Source organism: Garra rufa, chromosome 17, assembly GCF_049309525.1.
Source record: "Garra rufa chromosome 17, GarRuf1.0, whole genome shotgun sequence".
NCBI classification, from domain to species: Eukaryota; Metazoa; Chordata; class Actinopteri; order Cypriniformes; family Cyprinidae; genus Garra; species Garra rufa.
Window position 1 is genome coordinate 11,619,428 of NC_133377.1, and position 14,438 is coordinate 11,633,865.

At 41.2% G+C, this 14,438-nt stretch overlaps 1 protein-coding gene across 1 annotated transcript in view; it reads right to left on the reverse strand.

The window, feature by feature from the left end:
* Positions 1-3,936: 3,936 nt before the first annotated feature.
* mtx1b (metaxin 1b) overlaps positions 3,937-14,438 on the reverse strand; it is a 50,402-nt gene continuing 39,900 nt past the window's right edge. Inside the window, exons 4-8 of the mRNA XM_073821860.1 lie at positions 14,284-14,376; positions 11,315-11,497; positions 8,757-8,833; positions 8,503-8,660; positions 3,937-4,426 (exon numbers count right to left, since the gene is read on the reverse strand). Coding sequence (XP_073677961.1) covers positions 4,215-4,426; positions 8,503-8,660; positions 8,757-8,833; positions 11,315-11,497; positions 14,284-14,376 — 723 coding nt within the window. The 3' untranslated portion in view covers positions 3,937-4,214. The remainder of the gene's footprint in view (positions 4,427-8,502; positions 8,661-8,756; positions 8,834-11,314; positions 11,498-14,283; positions 14,377-14,438) is intronic.

Here is a 14,438-nt window from a genome sequence, read left to right on the forward strand (position 1 = left end):
TGTTTGTAAATTACATTAGGTTTTTTGTCAATGTTTTGTAGTGTCTGGTAACCCCGTTCCTGTTAGCTCACTGTCTCTATGGTTACCTCCTCAGTTCACTTGAGTTTGTTTGGCGCCAAAATACACGCTTTGGCTAACTTGGAAACAGACCTTGTGAATGAATGAAGGAATGAAGGAATACACAACAGCTGTTCTGCCTACAAATGGTTAGCCTACGTGTTAATTAAAACATAGTATTTTAACAGGGATGTTGCTATGAGGCCCAATGCAATAAACTGTACAAGGACCCCAGAAAACCTAGCAACGGGATTTTAGGACCTTTTGTTTTCAGGATGGAGCAGAGAGTAATGTGTATATCCTGACACAAGTGGAAATGTCTAAATGTAAAACTTTTAAAAATTAATCTGCATATGCTGTAAGGTCATATGACCTTGCTGAAAAAAAAAACAACTAAAACCAGCCTAAACTGCTTTGCTGGTCTTAGCTGGTTTGGTCTCCCAGCCTAGCTAGGTTGGTCAAGCTGGTTTTTCCAGCTGGTCTCCCAGCCTGACCAGCTAAGGAAGTGGCCAAAACCCCTCTAAAACCAGCTTACTAACCAGCTACCCTGCTGAAAAAAAACAACTAAAACCAGCCTAAGCTGGTTAGGAAGGCTGGTTTAAGATGGTCTCCTAGTCTGGTTAGGCTGGTCAAGATGGTTTTAGCTGTTTATTCCAGCTGGTCTCCCAGACTGACCAGCCAAGGAGGTGGCCAAAACCCCTCTAAAATCAGCCTGCTGACCAGCTACCTTGCTAAGAGGAAAAACAAACAAACAGTAAAAACGAGCCTAAGCTGGTTTTAGCTGGTCTCCTAGTCTGGTTAGGTTGGCCAAGCTGGTTTTATCTGTTTGTTCCAGCTGGTCTTCCAGACTGACCAGCTATGACCAGCTACCATGCTGAAAACAAAATAAAACAAAAAGCCTCACCTAAAACCAACCTAAGATAGTTGGCTGGTCTTAGCTGGTCTCCTAGTCTGGCTAGGCTGGTCAAGCTGGTTTTAGCTGGTTGTTCCAGCTGGTCTTCCAGCCTGACCAGCCAAGGAGGTGGTCAAAACTCCTCTAAAACCAGCCTGCTGACCAGCTACCCTGCTTAAAAAAAACAGTTAAACCAGCCTAAACTAGTTAGCTGGTCTTAACTGGTCTCCCAGCCTGACCAGCTAAGGAAGTGGTCAAAACCCCTCTAGAACCAGCATGCTGACCAGCTAAGACCAGACTGGATGACCAGCTACCTTGCTGAAAAAACAAACAAACAAAACAGCTAAAACCAGCCTGCTAACCAGCTGTAACCAGCTTAAACTTGTTAACCAGGTTTGGTTGGTTTTTCTCTTCAGCAGGGTAAAACCAGCCAACCATCTTAGGCTGGTTTTAGCTGTTTTTTGGTCAGCAGGGCAGCTAAGGAAGTGGTCAAAGACCCTCTAAAACCAGCCTGCTGACCAGCTACCCTTCTGAAAAACCAACAAAACAAAAAACAGCTAAAACCAGCCTAAAATGGTTGGCTGGTCTTAGCTGGTCTCCTAGTCCGGTTAGGCTGGTTCAGCTGGTTTTAGCTGGTTGTTCCAGCTGATCTTCCAGCCTGACCAGCCAAAGAGGTGGCCAAAACCCCTCTAAAACCAGCCTGCTGACCAGCTGTAACCAGCTTAAACTAGTCAACCAGCTTAGGCTGGTTTTAGCATTTTTTTTCCTTCAGCAGGGTAAAACCAGCCGACTAACTTAGGCTGGTTAAAAAAAAACAGCCAAAAAACAGCCTAAGCTGTTGGCTGGTCTTAACTGATCTCCCAATCTGACCAGCCAAGAAGGTGGCCAAAACCCCTGGTTTTAGCTGTTTTTTTTTTTCCAGCAGGGTAAAACCAACCAACCAGCTTAGGCAGGTTATGGTTATTGTTGTTTTTTGTTTTTTTGTTTTTGCAGAGCAGCTAAGGAAATGGCCAAAACCCCTCTAAAACCAGCCTGCTGACCAGCTGTAACCAGCTTAAACTAGTCAACCAGGTTTGGTTGTTTTTTCTCTTAAGCAGGGTAAAACCAGCCAACCATCTTAGGCTGGTTTTAGCTGTTTTTTGTTCAGCAGGGCAGCTAAGGAAATGGCCAAAACCCCTCTAAAACCAGCCTGCCGACTAGCTACCCTGCTGAAGAAAAAAAAAAACGCTAAAACCAGCCTAAGCTAGTTGGCTGGTCTTAATGGGTCTCCAAGCCTGACCAGCTAAGAAAGTGGTCAAAGACCCTCTAAAACCAGCCTGCTGACCAGCTGTAACCAGCTTAAACTAGTCAATCAGCTTAGGTTGGTTTTAGCATTTTTTTCCTTCAGCAGGGTAAAACCAGCCAACTAACTTAGGCTGGTTAAAAAAACAGCCAAAAACAGCCTAAGCTGTTTTGGTCTTAACTGATCTCCCAACCTGACCAGCCAAGAAGGTGGCCAAAACCCCTGGTTTTAGCTGTTTTTTGTTTTGTTTTTTCAGCAGGGTAAAACCAACCAACCAGCTTAGGCAGGTTATGGTTGTTTTTTTGCAGGGCAGCTAAGGAAGTGGCCAAAACCTCTCTAAAACCTGCCTGCTGACCAGCTACCCTGCTGAAAAAAGGCTGGTCAAGCTGGTTTTAGCTAGTTGTTCTAGCTCAACCCAGCCAACCAGCTTAGGTTGGTTTTAGCTTTTTTTTTTTCTTAATCAGGGAACACGTGTCATATTGGTCACCACAAGTAATACATTATGATCTACTAAAATCTGTAAACCAGAAGGTCGTCAAATTGCCTACTTTTTAGCTCGTTTAATCTTTTAAAACCTTTAAACTTTATTAAAAGTGCCCCTTGGGAGTGTTATCTTCATTAAAACACATGCCACTCAGTTCAAGATCTAACACAACTTCATAGTTAAGTAACAGCAAACCTGTGGCACTCTTTGCCATTGATTGGTTCAACCAAACTGAGTGACCTCAGTTGACCCACCACAGCGGTAGCAATGTTTGGTCTTTCATCTGACATCTGAAACACTCTCACATTACATACAAAACACAGACTTCGCAGGGAATGTGGGCAGCAGCAATTTTCAGCTAAATGTTGAACTTGACACTAAACAGCAGCGTAATTTAAACAAGTCTACCAGAAAGAATTTTGATCAAGATACTATATTTGAAGATTATAGAACAACAATAAAGTTCAACACATGCAAGCTGTGTAAACAACCCTCTTCATCCTATGATACTGGACACACTGATGACCTGATAAAAAGTCTTCTGTCTTTTAACTATTAAATACTGCTTCAAAGTACACTCATGTTGATTACATTTTATTATCTATAGACTAGCAAATCACAGATGATGAACAGCAGCATGTACCAAAACTGCGCAATAACTGGAATACCGTCATGATTTTACAGTTGCACCAGTGAAAACAAACCTCTTTGAGAAGGTTCAACCCATTAAGAAACAAAATAGACGACCCTAGTGTGCCTTGGGTTTCTGGTGAGAGACTGGGAAGGAGAAGCACAGCTTTATAATCCCCACAGACTCTGACTCAACAGCCATGTTTGGCATGAAATAATAAAGTTCTCCTCTGCAGTTCCCAGGAGAGCTTTAAAATCTATAAGCTTTGGGTCCTGAGTGGACAAAGAGCTCCGAGATGGTTGGTTTAAGATAAGAATTCTGACAAGTTTACTCTGCATTGCGTTGGAAACGTTAATATAGCTTGACAGCATGTTTAGTCTGCAGGATAGCATATCAGGTCACTGCACAAATTTAATGTAACATATTAAGTCTAAAAGTGTTAAAACGTAATGGATATATATAAGCATGGATTGCAATATTTTCACATTAATGTTTATCTTTTTAAAATTTAAGATAAATGTTATCCAGATGGAGTGTTTTCTGATGTGGCATGTTTACTTGAATGCAGACCAGAAGATAAAGCATAAAACTGTGTGACATCTTTTAATCACCTGAAAATCAAGTTGAAATGCCTGTGCGAGACCTGACAAAATTACAGATCACAGCTATTGTAATAACAATTACATTAACAAGTTAAAAGCACCAATATGAGCTCACTTGAGGCTACATCAAGCGAGCACACACATGCATGATGGGAGATTATAAAGAACTGAGGTAATAGTATGTGCAGCTTCACTCTGAATGGCAGGTGAGCGATAATGTGCGCTTATTGTCCCTTGTGGCTCCCATCTCATGTTTCTTTCTTTATTTAGTCCTCATCGTCTTCATCTCCATCATCGTGGCTGGAGCTCTTCAGCTGTGGCCGTTCGCGCTTGATGGAAACGATCCCGGTGAGGATGGCGTAGCCCAGCATAGCTCCCACAGCGAACAGAACAGAGAGAATCTGGTTTCGCCGCTTGTGAGGCTCGTTGTCGAAGTCGCTACTCTCTGGCTGAACAGGAATCTTGCGACTTGGTGCCTCTGAAAAAGCAAAAGTAAATTTTCATTTGGTTAGTTCCAGTGAAAAGGTTTAAGGTTAGTTGAGTCCACTTTAAATGAGCCAAGCTCAAACCCCTTTAAGTGGACTAAAAAGTCAACAGAATATAAGGAACCCAGGTTTCTTTGCATTCCCATTATACCAAATATTATATTATTGAACAAATATTATATAATTTGTTCATTTAGTTTACTTATCATTAACAATCATATTAAATGAAATGATCAATATTGTTGATAATAATAATAATAATAATATTAATAATAATAATAAACTTATTTATGCATTATTAATGTAAGTATTTGCATTGAATTTTGTATTATTTATTTTATATTCATAATATTTATTACTACTGCTACTAATAATAAAAATATAAAAAAATTAACAATAAAATAATAAAAAATAATTCTTCTTATTATGGTTAGTTTAAAATAACAACAGTAGTAATGTAATTGTCACGGGTTGTGTGGCTTAAGGGAAGAGCACGAAGCAAGAATATTCCAATGCAGTCTTTTAATATAATCCACAACGAAAATACAGGAGAGCAAGGAGAATCACACACATGGGAACATCTAATAGCAGACCCAGGAAATGGGGATAACGCAGGACTTAAATACTAGAAGGTTAATTAGGGAGAACTGAAACAGGTGTGTAGCAATTAATCAAAAACCATGGGAACAAATGAGGAACTAACTCAGACAGGAACACAACAGAACAAACATGTGACATTTCGCCCCCTCCCGGAAAGGCGCGTCCTCGCGCCGACAAAGAGTCCAACAGAGGAGGGAGGGTGGGGGTTCAGGAGGCGGGCGTGGGGCAGGCGAAGGGCAGGCAATGGGAAAGGAGTAAAGTTCAGGAGGCCAGGGTGGAGTAGATGGAGGAAGGAGCCAGGGAGGAGCCAGAAGCAGGAGGAGCCAGATGGTAGTCCAGAGACCAGCCAGGACGAGGCCCCAGGGCGGAGTCGAAGGAGGGAGGAGCCATGGTGGAGAGATGGCAGATGACACCCTGGGGACGAGCGATGGAGACGGAGCTACTGGCAGAGGTGACCCAGGTGGAGCCGAGCAGACGGAGAGCCAGGGTGACACAGAGGGTCCAGAGGGCCAAGGCGGAGCTGATGGCTCAGGCGAATGAGGCGGAGATGTGGATCCGGAAGACCGCAGCAGAGCCGGAGCGACAGAGGACAAAGGCGGAGCTGGAGGGAAGGAGGAGCCTGACAGAGCCGGAGGGACAGAGTGACAAGGCGAAGCCGGAGGAATGGAGTCCCGAGGCGGCGGATGGTCGACGACTGACCAAGGCGGAGCCGGAGAGACGAGGGAGCCCGGTGGAGCTGGTGGGATGACGGGCCATGGTGGAGATGAGGGAGCCAGGAGCCAAGGCGGAGCCGAAGGGTCGGAGGACCGAGGTGGAGTCCAGGACTCGGAGGCTGGAGGTAGAGACTGGGGATCGACCCGCCTAGGCGGAGCTGGAGCCTGGAAGTCCCGAGATGGATCCACAATCCTAGATGGCGCAGCCTGAGGGTGAGCTGAGGGACAGACAGGCACTAGCAGAGACAGGGCTGAGGAACTGGCTGGTTTGAGTGGAGGCGGGAGAGGGAGGCTGGGTGGGAACTTCAGAGACTCTGGACGGCTGGACGGGACCAGCGGAGGGTCTGGAAGACTGGACTTGACTGGCGGAGATTCTGGACGGCTGGATGGAGCTTTCGGAAACTCTGGAAGACTGGATGTGACTGGCGGAGATTCTGGACGGCTGGGCGGAACCAGCGGGGACTCAGGACGGCTGGGCGGAACCAGCGGAGACACAGGAGAGCTGGACGGGACCAGCGGAGACACAGGAGAGCTGGACGGAACCAGCGGAGACACAGGAGAGCTGGACGGGACCAGCGGAGACACAGGAGAGCTGGACGGAACCAGCGGAGACACAGGAGAGCTGGATAATATCTCCCCAAACCAGTCTATAAGATCCACTTCAAATATTTCCAAAAGTTCTTTATGATAATATCCATAGCTCAGCTGCAGCTCACCCTCAGGATTAGGAGTATGGGCGGGGCTTCCCTCTAAGCCCTCGATCTCCACGAGAACTCCCTCGGTGATGCTAGCCGGCTCACACACCTGGTCAGTCGCGATGTCCTCTGTCGCTTTAAGAGTGGCAGATCGTGGCGCTGCGGCTGCGGCGGGCTCTGGCTGGTGCTCCGTGCTGCAGGGTGATGATAACTGGCTGGGCTCTGGATCGGGAGTGGGGCTGGAGAAGTCTTCCTGAACAGGACAGACGGAGAAATACAGTCCATTACTCTCCAGCGCCCACTCCACGAAGGCGGCGAAATCCTCCCTGGGACCGTTCGCTGGTAGGCGTGCCTTACACGGCTCGCTCAGGCTGGCGTGATAGAAAACACTGAGCGAGCGATCCGGGAAGTGTGTAAGACACGCCAGATCTAAAAAGTCCCTTGTGTGGTCCTCCAGCGAACGGTCCTGTTGCTTCAGGCAGAGGAGTTGGACTGCTGGCAGATCCATTCCGGGAGAGGGAAGAAAAAAAAGAAACAAACCAAAACAAAAGGAAGAAAAAACGCCGCAAATAAACTGTTGTTTGGTCTGCTATTCTGTCACGGGTTGTGTGGCTTAAGGGAAGAGCACGAAGCAAGAATATTCCAATGCAGTCTTTTAATATAATCCACAACGAAAATACAGGAGAGCAAGGAGAATCACACACATGGGAACATCTAATAGCAGACCCAGGAAATGGGGATAACGCAGGACTTAAATACTAGAAGGTTAATTAGGGAGAACTGAAACAGGTGTGTAGCAATTAATCAAAAACCATGGGAACAAATGAGGAACTAACTCAGACAGGAACACAACAGAACAAACATGTGACAGTAATTATAACAATAATAATAATAATTATTATTATTAATAGTAGTAGTAGTAAATTTAGCGAACATAATAAAAATACTAAATAATGACCTTCATTTAAATAGTTTTAGCTTTTAGAATTTTAAAAAAAATTATCTTCTATATTAAACTATATAATTAAAAAAAATAATAATCTTCCATATTAAATCATACTACTATTATTATTGTTATTATAATTACATTAAATTCGTTTTCTGTATTTTTATTTATACTATATTCATAATATTTTATTACAACTAATAATAATGATATTATTTATTATTATTATTATTATTATTATTGTTAAAACATTAAATTAAGATTTAATGTATTTTTATTTATACTTTATTAATTATTATTAATTAAGGTAATATTACTTATATTTACTAACAGTGCTCCACCACTATATTATAATTTATTTCATTTATTAAAACTTGATAAAATATTTTTTATAAAAATAAAGCATTATTATTAAAACCTTAAATTAAGATTATTTTTTAAAATTTATATTATATTCACAATATTCATATTACTACCACTACTAATAATTATATTACAATTATTATTATTAAAACTAATCATAATAAATTAAATTGTTGTTGCTGTATTTTTTTTGTATTACTACTTGTATTATATTTATACTACTACTACTCATGATTATTATTATTATTATTATTATTATTATTACTACTACTACTACTTTTACTACTACTACTACTACTACTACTACTATTTAGAAGAAGAAGAAAAAGGAAAAGAAATTAAACATTAAATTAAGGTGATATTATTTATAATATTTACTACTAGTGCTACTACCACTACTACTAACAATTTAATATAATTTAATAAAACATTAAAGTATTATTATTATTATTATTATTATTATTATTATTAATGTTGTTGTTGTTATTATTATTATTATTATTAATAAAACTAACCACAAATTAAATTGTTGCAATTGTTTCGGTATTACTATTTGTGCTATATTAATAATATTTATACTATTACTTAATTATTTTTACTACTACTGCTATTATTTTAAACCAGGGGACCCAAACTTGGTCCTGGAAGGCCGGTGTCCTGCAGAGTTCAGCTCCAGCTTGCTACTTGCTTGACTACTACTAAACATTCTAGAGCAAGATGTTTTTAACATGGTGTAAGGCGTTAATATGCACCTCGTGCGTCAGAAGGAAAGTAGAGTGCTAGGATGTTGGTGCAGTACTGCTGCAGGTTGTTAAGAGAGTTGAGGTGCTGCTGGAGCTTTCCATTTGGCAGTTTGATCTTCAGCAGAGGAGCCAGGTGTGCAAACACATACGCATCCAGCGATGAGGGACTGCAAGCACATGAAACATCAAGGTCACAGATGCACATTATCTCAATACAAACACACACACAAACTATGCAATGACACACAACTGGTGTTGCTTACGAGTCTCCGAAGAAGAACTTCTGTGACCCCAGTCTCTGCGATAGGAGGGTCATACATTCAAACGCATCACAATAAAGCTACAAAGCAGAAACACAAACACAAACACAAAGATTACATTTGATTTTCCATATCATAACTACTGGCAGTATTTGTTAAAAGGACATGTATATCTGTCTTCGTTCAAAATCGTCTCTTCCATAGCTTTCCTCTAAACCCACCAAAGCAGTGATAACACAAAGACATGTTGCTATGGCAATCGGTCATCTGACCCAATTCCTTCCATGTTGTGTAAACATATGATGGAGATCTAGCAGAATAATTCAGGAGTGTCTTTGAAACAAATGTAGACCACCAACAGACTGTCAAAAACAAAGTTTACATATAGAAACGGCCCTCTAATGCGTTCTCATGGTTTTAATGTAACAGCTTATGTTGACATAATAAGATATGTTAATAATAATCTTCTGATGACATAATTTTGGATTAGCTTTTACGTTAGCATACAGTAAACCTTCATTATACAGCCTTGTTAAGCAGTGAAAGCATTTTAGAATATTTACAGTAAACTAAAACATTGCTCAAACTGGAAATTGGTTATAGGTTTGAATTACAGCCATGGACTACAGGTAATAATATTGTAAGTAATGCTCAGTTTCTTGCACAGACCAATTGATTCGTAAGACCTCAATGTATTTTCAGGAGCCACAGGTATTCATTTAGTCTTGCCTGTATTTGCTTTTTTTTCAGCTAAAAATCTACTTTACTGTTATACTTTATAAAAACAATCACCTAAAGTAGAGATGTGCGATATTTATTGTTGACGGTAATACAGAAGTTCAACAAACAAGAAGTAAATGGGTAGTTTACCCAAAAATGAAAATGTTGTCATTACTTACTCACCCTCATGTTGTTCCAAACCCGTAAGACCCTCATTCTATTAAGATATTTTTACTCTTGTGAAGATGTGTCGAAGACTGACATGGAAGAGAATAAATTGTTGAATAAAGTTGTTTTTGTTTGCTTTGCACACATGAAGAATTATTGTAGCTTCATAACATTACGGTTAAACCATTGATGTCACATGGACTATCTTAACAATGTCGTCACTACCTTTTTGGACCTAGAACATGTCAGTTGTGTTGCTGTCTATGCTCTCGGACTTCATCAAAAATATCTTCATTTGTGTTCTGAAAATGAACAAAGGTCTCACAGGTTTGAAATGACACGAGGGTGGATAATTAATGACAGAATTTAAAATTTTAAGTGAACCATCCCTTTAATATTGAGTGAGTTGTACTGTTTTTTAATCAACAAAACAGTTCCTAACAAAGCCAGAGCAGAACATTAGTTAGTTTCACAACTTTTTGTTCCTGAATTAATGTGTTTTTGAACGAATCATTTGAGTTAATGATTCAATTATCAATTCATAAACACAGTCGCTTGCTTCTTTTCTAAATTAATCAGTTGTTTTGAACAAATCATTTGAATGAATGATTCACAATGAACCACTCATTAAAGGGATAGTTCACCCAAATATGAAAAATTTATGTTTATATGCTTTCCCCCAGGGCATCCAAGATGTAGGTGACTTTGTTTCTTCAGCAGAACACAGAAAAAGATTTTCGAGTGGATGGGAACCAAACCTTTGAAAGTAAAAAAAAAACATGCACAGACAAATCCAAATTAAACCCTGCAGCTTGTAATGATATATAGATGTCCTAAGACATGAAATTATAATTTTTTGCGAGAAACAGAACAGTATTAATATAATTTTTTACCTTTGATAAACAGCAATGTCCAACAACTGTCCTGACCGCGTGCTCAGCATCAGGCATGTTACATGTGTACGCGCTCTGGCGTAGTATACGCAATTGCTGGAAGCGATCTGTCACGTCTATACAACACTCATTGTTTACACAGTGCACAGAGATTGTATAGCGGCTATTCAAAATGGTAATTACTTGTGATTATTCTGATTGTTCAAACCAATTTAAAGCTAAACTATTACGTTTGCTTGTGCAAACTCATCTGGGACTGTTGACTTTTCACCGATTTCCCCTTCCGGCGTTTGTGTATACTACACCAGAGCGCATACACATGTAACGAACCGGATGCTGAGCACGTGCTCAGGACAGTTGGACATTGCTGTGTATCAAAAGTAAAAAATTATATACATACTGTTCAGTTTCTCGCAAAAACACAATTGTTTCCTGTCTTAGGACATCATTGTATCATCACGAGCCGCAGGGTGTAATTTAGATTTGTCTTTGCATGTTTTTTTTTGATGCCCATTGACTGCCATTATATGACTAACAGACTTCAACGGTTTGAGTTGAAAAAATCTTTGTGTTCTGCTGAGGAAACAAAGTCACCTACATCTTGGATGTCCTGGGGGTAAGCAGATGAACATAAAATTTTCATTTTTGGGTGAATTATCCTTTTAAGGCTAACATATTTATACTAAAAGCTAAAACAACATTGATTTCATGGGGACTTTAACTAGTTGGGCAAACTAGTTTTGAATGAACTAAAATGTTCAGTTCTTCTTCCCCGCTCACCTCTTTCTCCAGCTGTTCACCAGGCTCCAGGACTGGGTCTTCCCTCACGAGCCTCAACTTCTCCAGCTGCTGGCCATGTATGCGGTTGGGTAGCAGGAAGTTCAGAGGGAAGGAGATGTTTTCTGCATACCAGCACCGTGTAACATCCACATAGTTTTTAGAGTCTATCCAAAGTGTGTAGATCTACACAGAAAGAAGGGTTCAGAAACATATGTCGTTTCTCAGAACTCCACTTAAGTTCTACTAATGTCTCTGTTTTACAGTTTTAAAGAGGAAAACAGGCTGCACGGCACATCAGAAAACATGACAGATGTCCTCAGGGGGACAGTGAAAGATCAAACATGAGTATTTCAACTGTGTCATTATGCATAGCTCAAAACAAGGAGAAAAAGTTTTGCAATGAGCTGTAAGAACACTATATAGACAAAAGAATTGGGACACCCGACTCTTACACCAACAGGGACTTTAATAACAAACTATGGATTTGGTTCACCCTTTGCAGCCATTAGATTTGAGCGTTTCTGAGGTCATTTTTGCTCGTTCATCTAGTGGAGCATTTGTGAGGTCAGGCACTGATGTTGGACGAGAAGTCCTGGCTCACAAACTCCGTTCCAGTTCATCTCATAAGTGTTTGATGGGCTTGAGGTCAGGGTTCTGTGCGGGCCAGTGAAGTTCTTCCACATCAAACTTATCCAACCATGTCTTTATGGACCTGGCTTTGTACACTGGGGCCCAGTCAAGCGGGAATAAGAAAAGGCCTTCTCTGAACTATTCCCACAAAGTTGAAAGCAAGTTGGGAGGGGCCTAGTCCAACCTAGAGGATGGATACCCGAGCCGAGCCCGACGGTACTCGACGGAACCCGACGGGCCGGGCCGGGTTCGGACAGATATTTAGAAAGGATGCTCGGGTTCGGGTCGGGCTCGGTCACATCAGCGCGATAGTACGCCTGTGTTATAACGGCGCTTTTTGCCCGGTGTGCACTGATGCTCTCATCTGTTGACGCTTTCCTACAGTTGCTTAATAAAAGCGGGCTTTCCACACAAAAAAAGTGCATGTGTCATTAGTATGAGAAAAAAAAAAGAGATTTTAACTGTGTCGGGCTGGGATCGGGCTCGGACATAAATATCTTAACGCTTGTCGGGCTCGGGTCGGGTTCGGTTACTGCTCTGTCGGACGCGGGCCGGGCTCGGACAGAAAAATGCAGCCCGATCCGCACTCTAGTCCAACCCCTTAAAAACAGCCTCATGCCATCATCTCTCCACCACCAAACTTTACAGCTGGCACAATGCAATCAGGCCAGTAACATTCTCTTGCTATCTATTGCATAAAACAGCCAAACAGAAAATCGTGATTCATCACTCCACAGAACAGGTTTCCTCTGCTCCAGAGTCTTGTATCTGCATGTTTTATTCCAATCTATCCAATGTTTGGCATTGTACTCTGTGATGTGGAGCTTGCACACAGCTGTTCGAACATGGAATACCATTTCATGAAGCTCCACACTTCCACTTTCCAATAATACCATTTACAGCTGACTACAGAATATCTAGCAGGGATCAAAATGGACTTATTGCAAAGGTGGCATCTTATCCAGTGTTGGGGGTAATGCATTACAAGTAACGTGAGTAACATAATCAGACTACTTTATGCTGAGGATGCAAACAAATCTAGATGCATTTTTAGATGCATTTTGTCAATAGAAATGCGTCATTCTGTGCTGTAAATTGAGGAGATCCTCTGAAGTTGTACGTGCACTGTGGGCGGACCTGATTAATCGATAATGAGAATCGTTGTCGGCGAATTTCATTATCAATAATATTCGATTTTATCGATTAGTTGTTGCAGCCCTACATCTGTGCTCAATTTTTCTCATTGCTCAAGTGTGTTGAACTTCCTTCTCCTACAGTTTTACTGTACAGATGTGAATTTACTTTTCCTTCAGCCTTAGGCTCATTTCTTTCACTTTTTGGTGTGAAAAGGCTTTTACATTTGCTAAAAATGTAACTTTTTATATTAAAAACAAACAAGCAAGCCCTGCCCAGATTTAAAAAGTAAAGCAACAGTAATGCAAACATAATGTAACGCATTACTTTCCATAAAAAGTAAATAAGTAGCATAAATAGTACTTAAAATAGTACTGTTATGATTTACTAAAGACGCACCGTGAAAAATTTGTGCTGAAAGAGCGTAGACACAGTTATTTGTGGGCCTGACTTTATTGAACATGCATTTGTAGGATTTTCCCTTTCAGATGCAAAATGTACTGGAGGACAGTATAAAAATTAATCTTGCAACGCGATTTACTAACTAAGAAACGCAGTTAGTTACTTTTTTAGGGGCCAGCCGTGGCCTAAGGGTTAGAGAGTCAGACTTGTAACCCAAAGGTTTGGGGTTCGAGTCTCAGGTCAGGCAGGGATTGTAGGTGGGGAGAGTGAAATACCACGACTGAGGTGAGTCCCTTGAGCAAGGCACCGAACCCCCAACTGCTCCCCGGGCGCCGCAGCAATGGATGCCCACTGCTCCGGGTGTGTGTTCACGGTGCGTGTGTGTGTTCACTACTGTTGCACTTGGATGGGTTAAATGCAGAGCACAAATTCCTAGTATGGGTCACCATACTTGGCTTCACGTCACCTCCTTTCCTTTCCTTTCCTTTTTATGGAGTACCGCAACATTGTAATGCATTACTTTTAAAAGTAACTTCCCCCAACACTTCCAATGTGGTTCAAACAACACATTCAGGAAACAGTTGTTACTAGCTAGTTAGTTTCTACAGTAAGGCACTGTACTATGGTAGTTCAGAGAGTTACATTGTTGCATGGAAAACACACCCCAGAATGACCCATTTTTTCACAAATGTTTGTAAATACAGATGCACGGCTAGGTGCTCAATTTTATATACCTGTGACAATAAGTCTGAAATGCCTGAATTCATTATTTAAGAGATTTGTCCCAATAGTTTTGTCCTCACCAGTGCAGGTAGCAGTTTCTCCTCCAGTAGAGAGACAAAGGCAAGCGTATCTGCACCCTCCTTTGCTGATAGGTCATAGTCTGCGTTGTACTTCTGAAATACAAGAGAGTTTTTAACATTAATTGTCAAAAGCACTCAACACATTTGCACTGAAT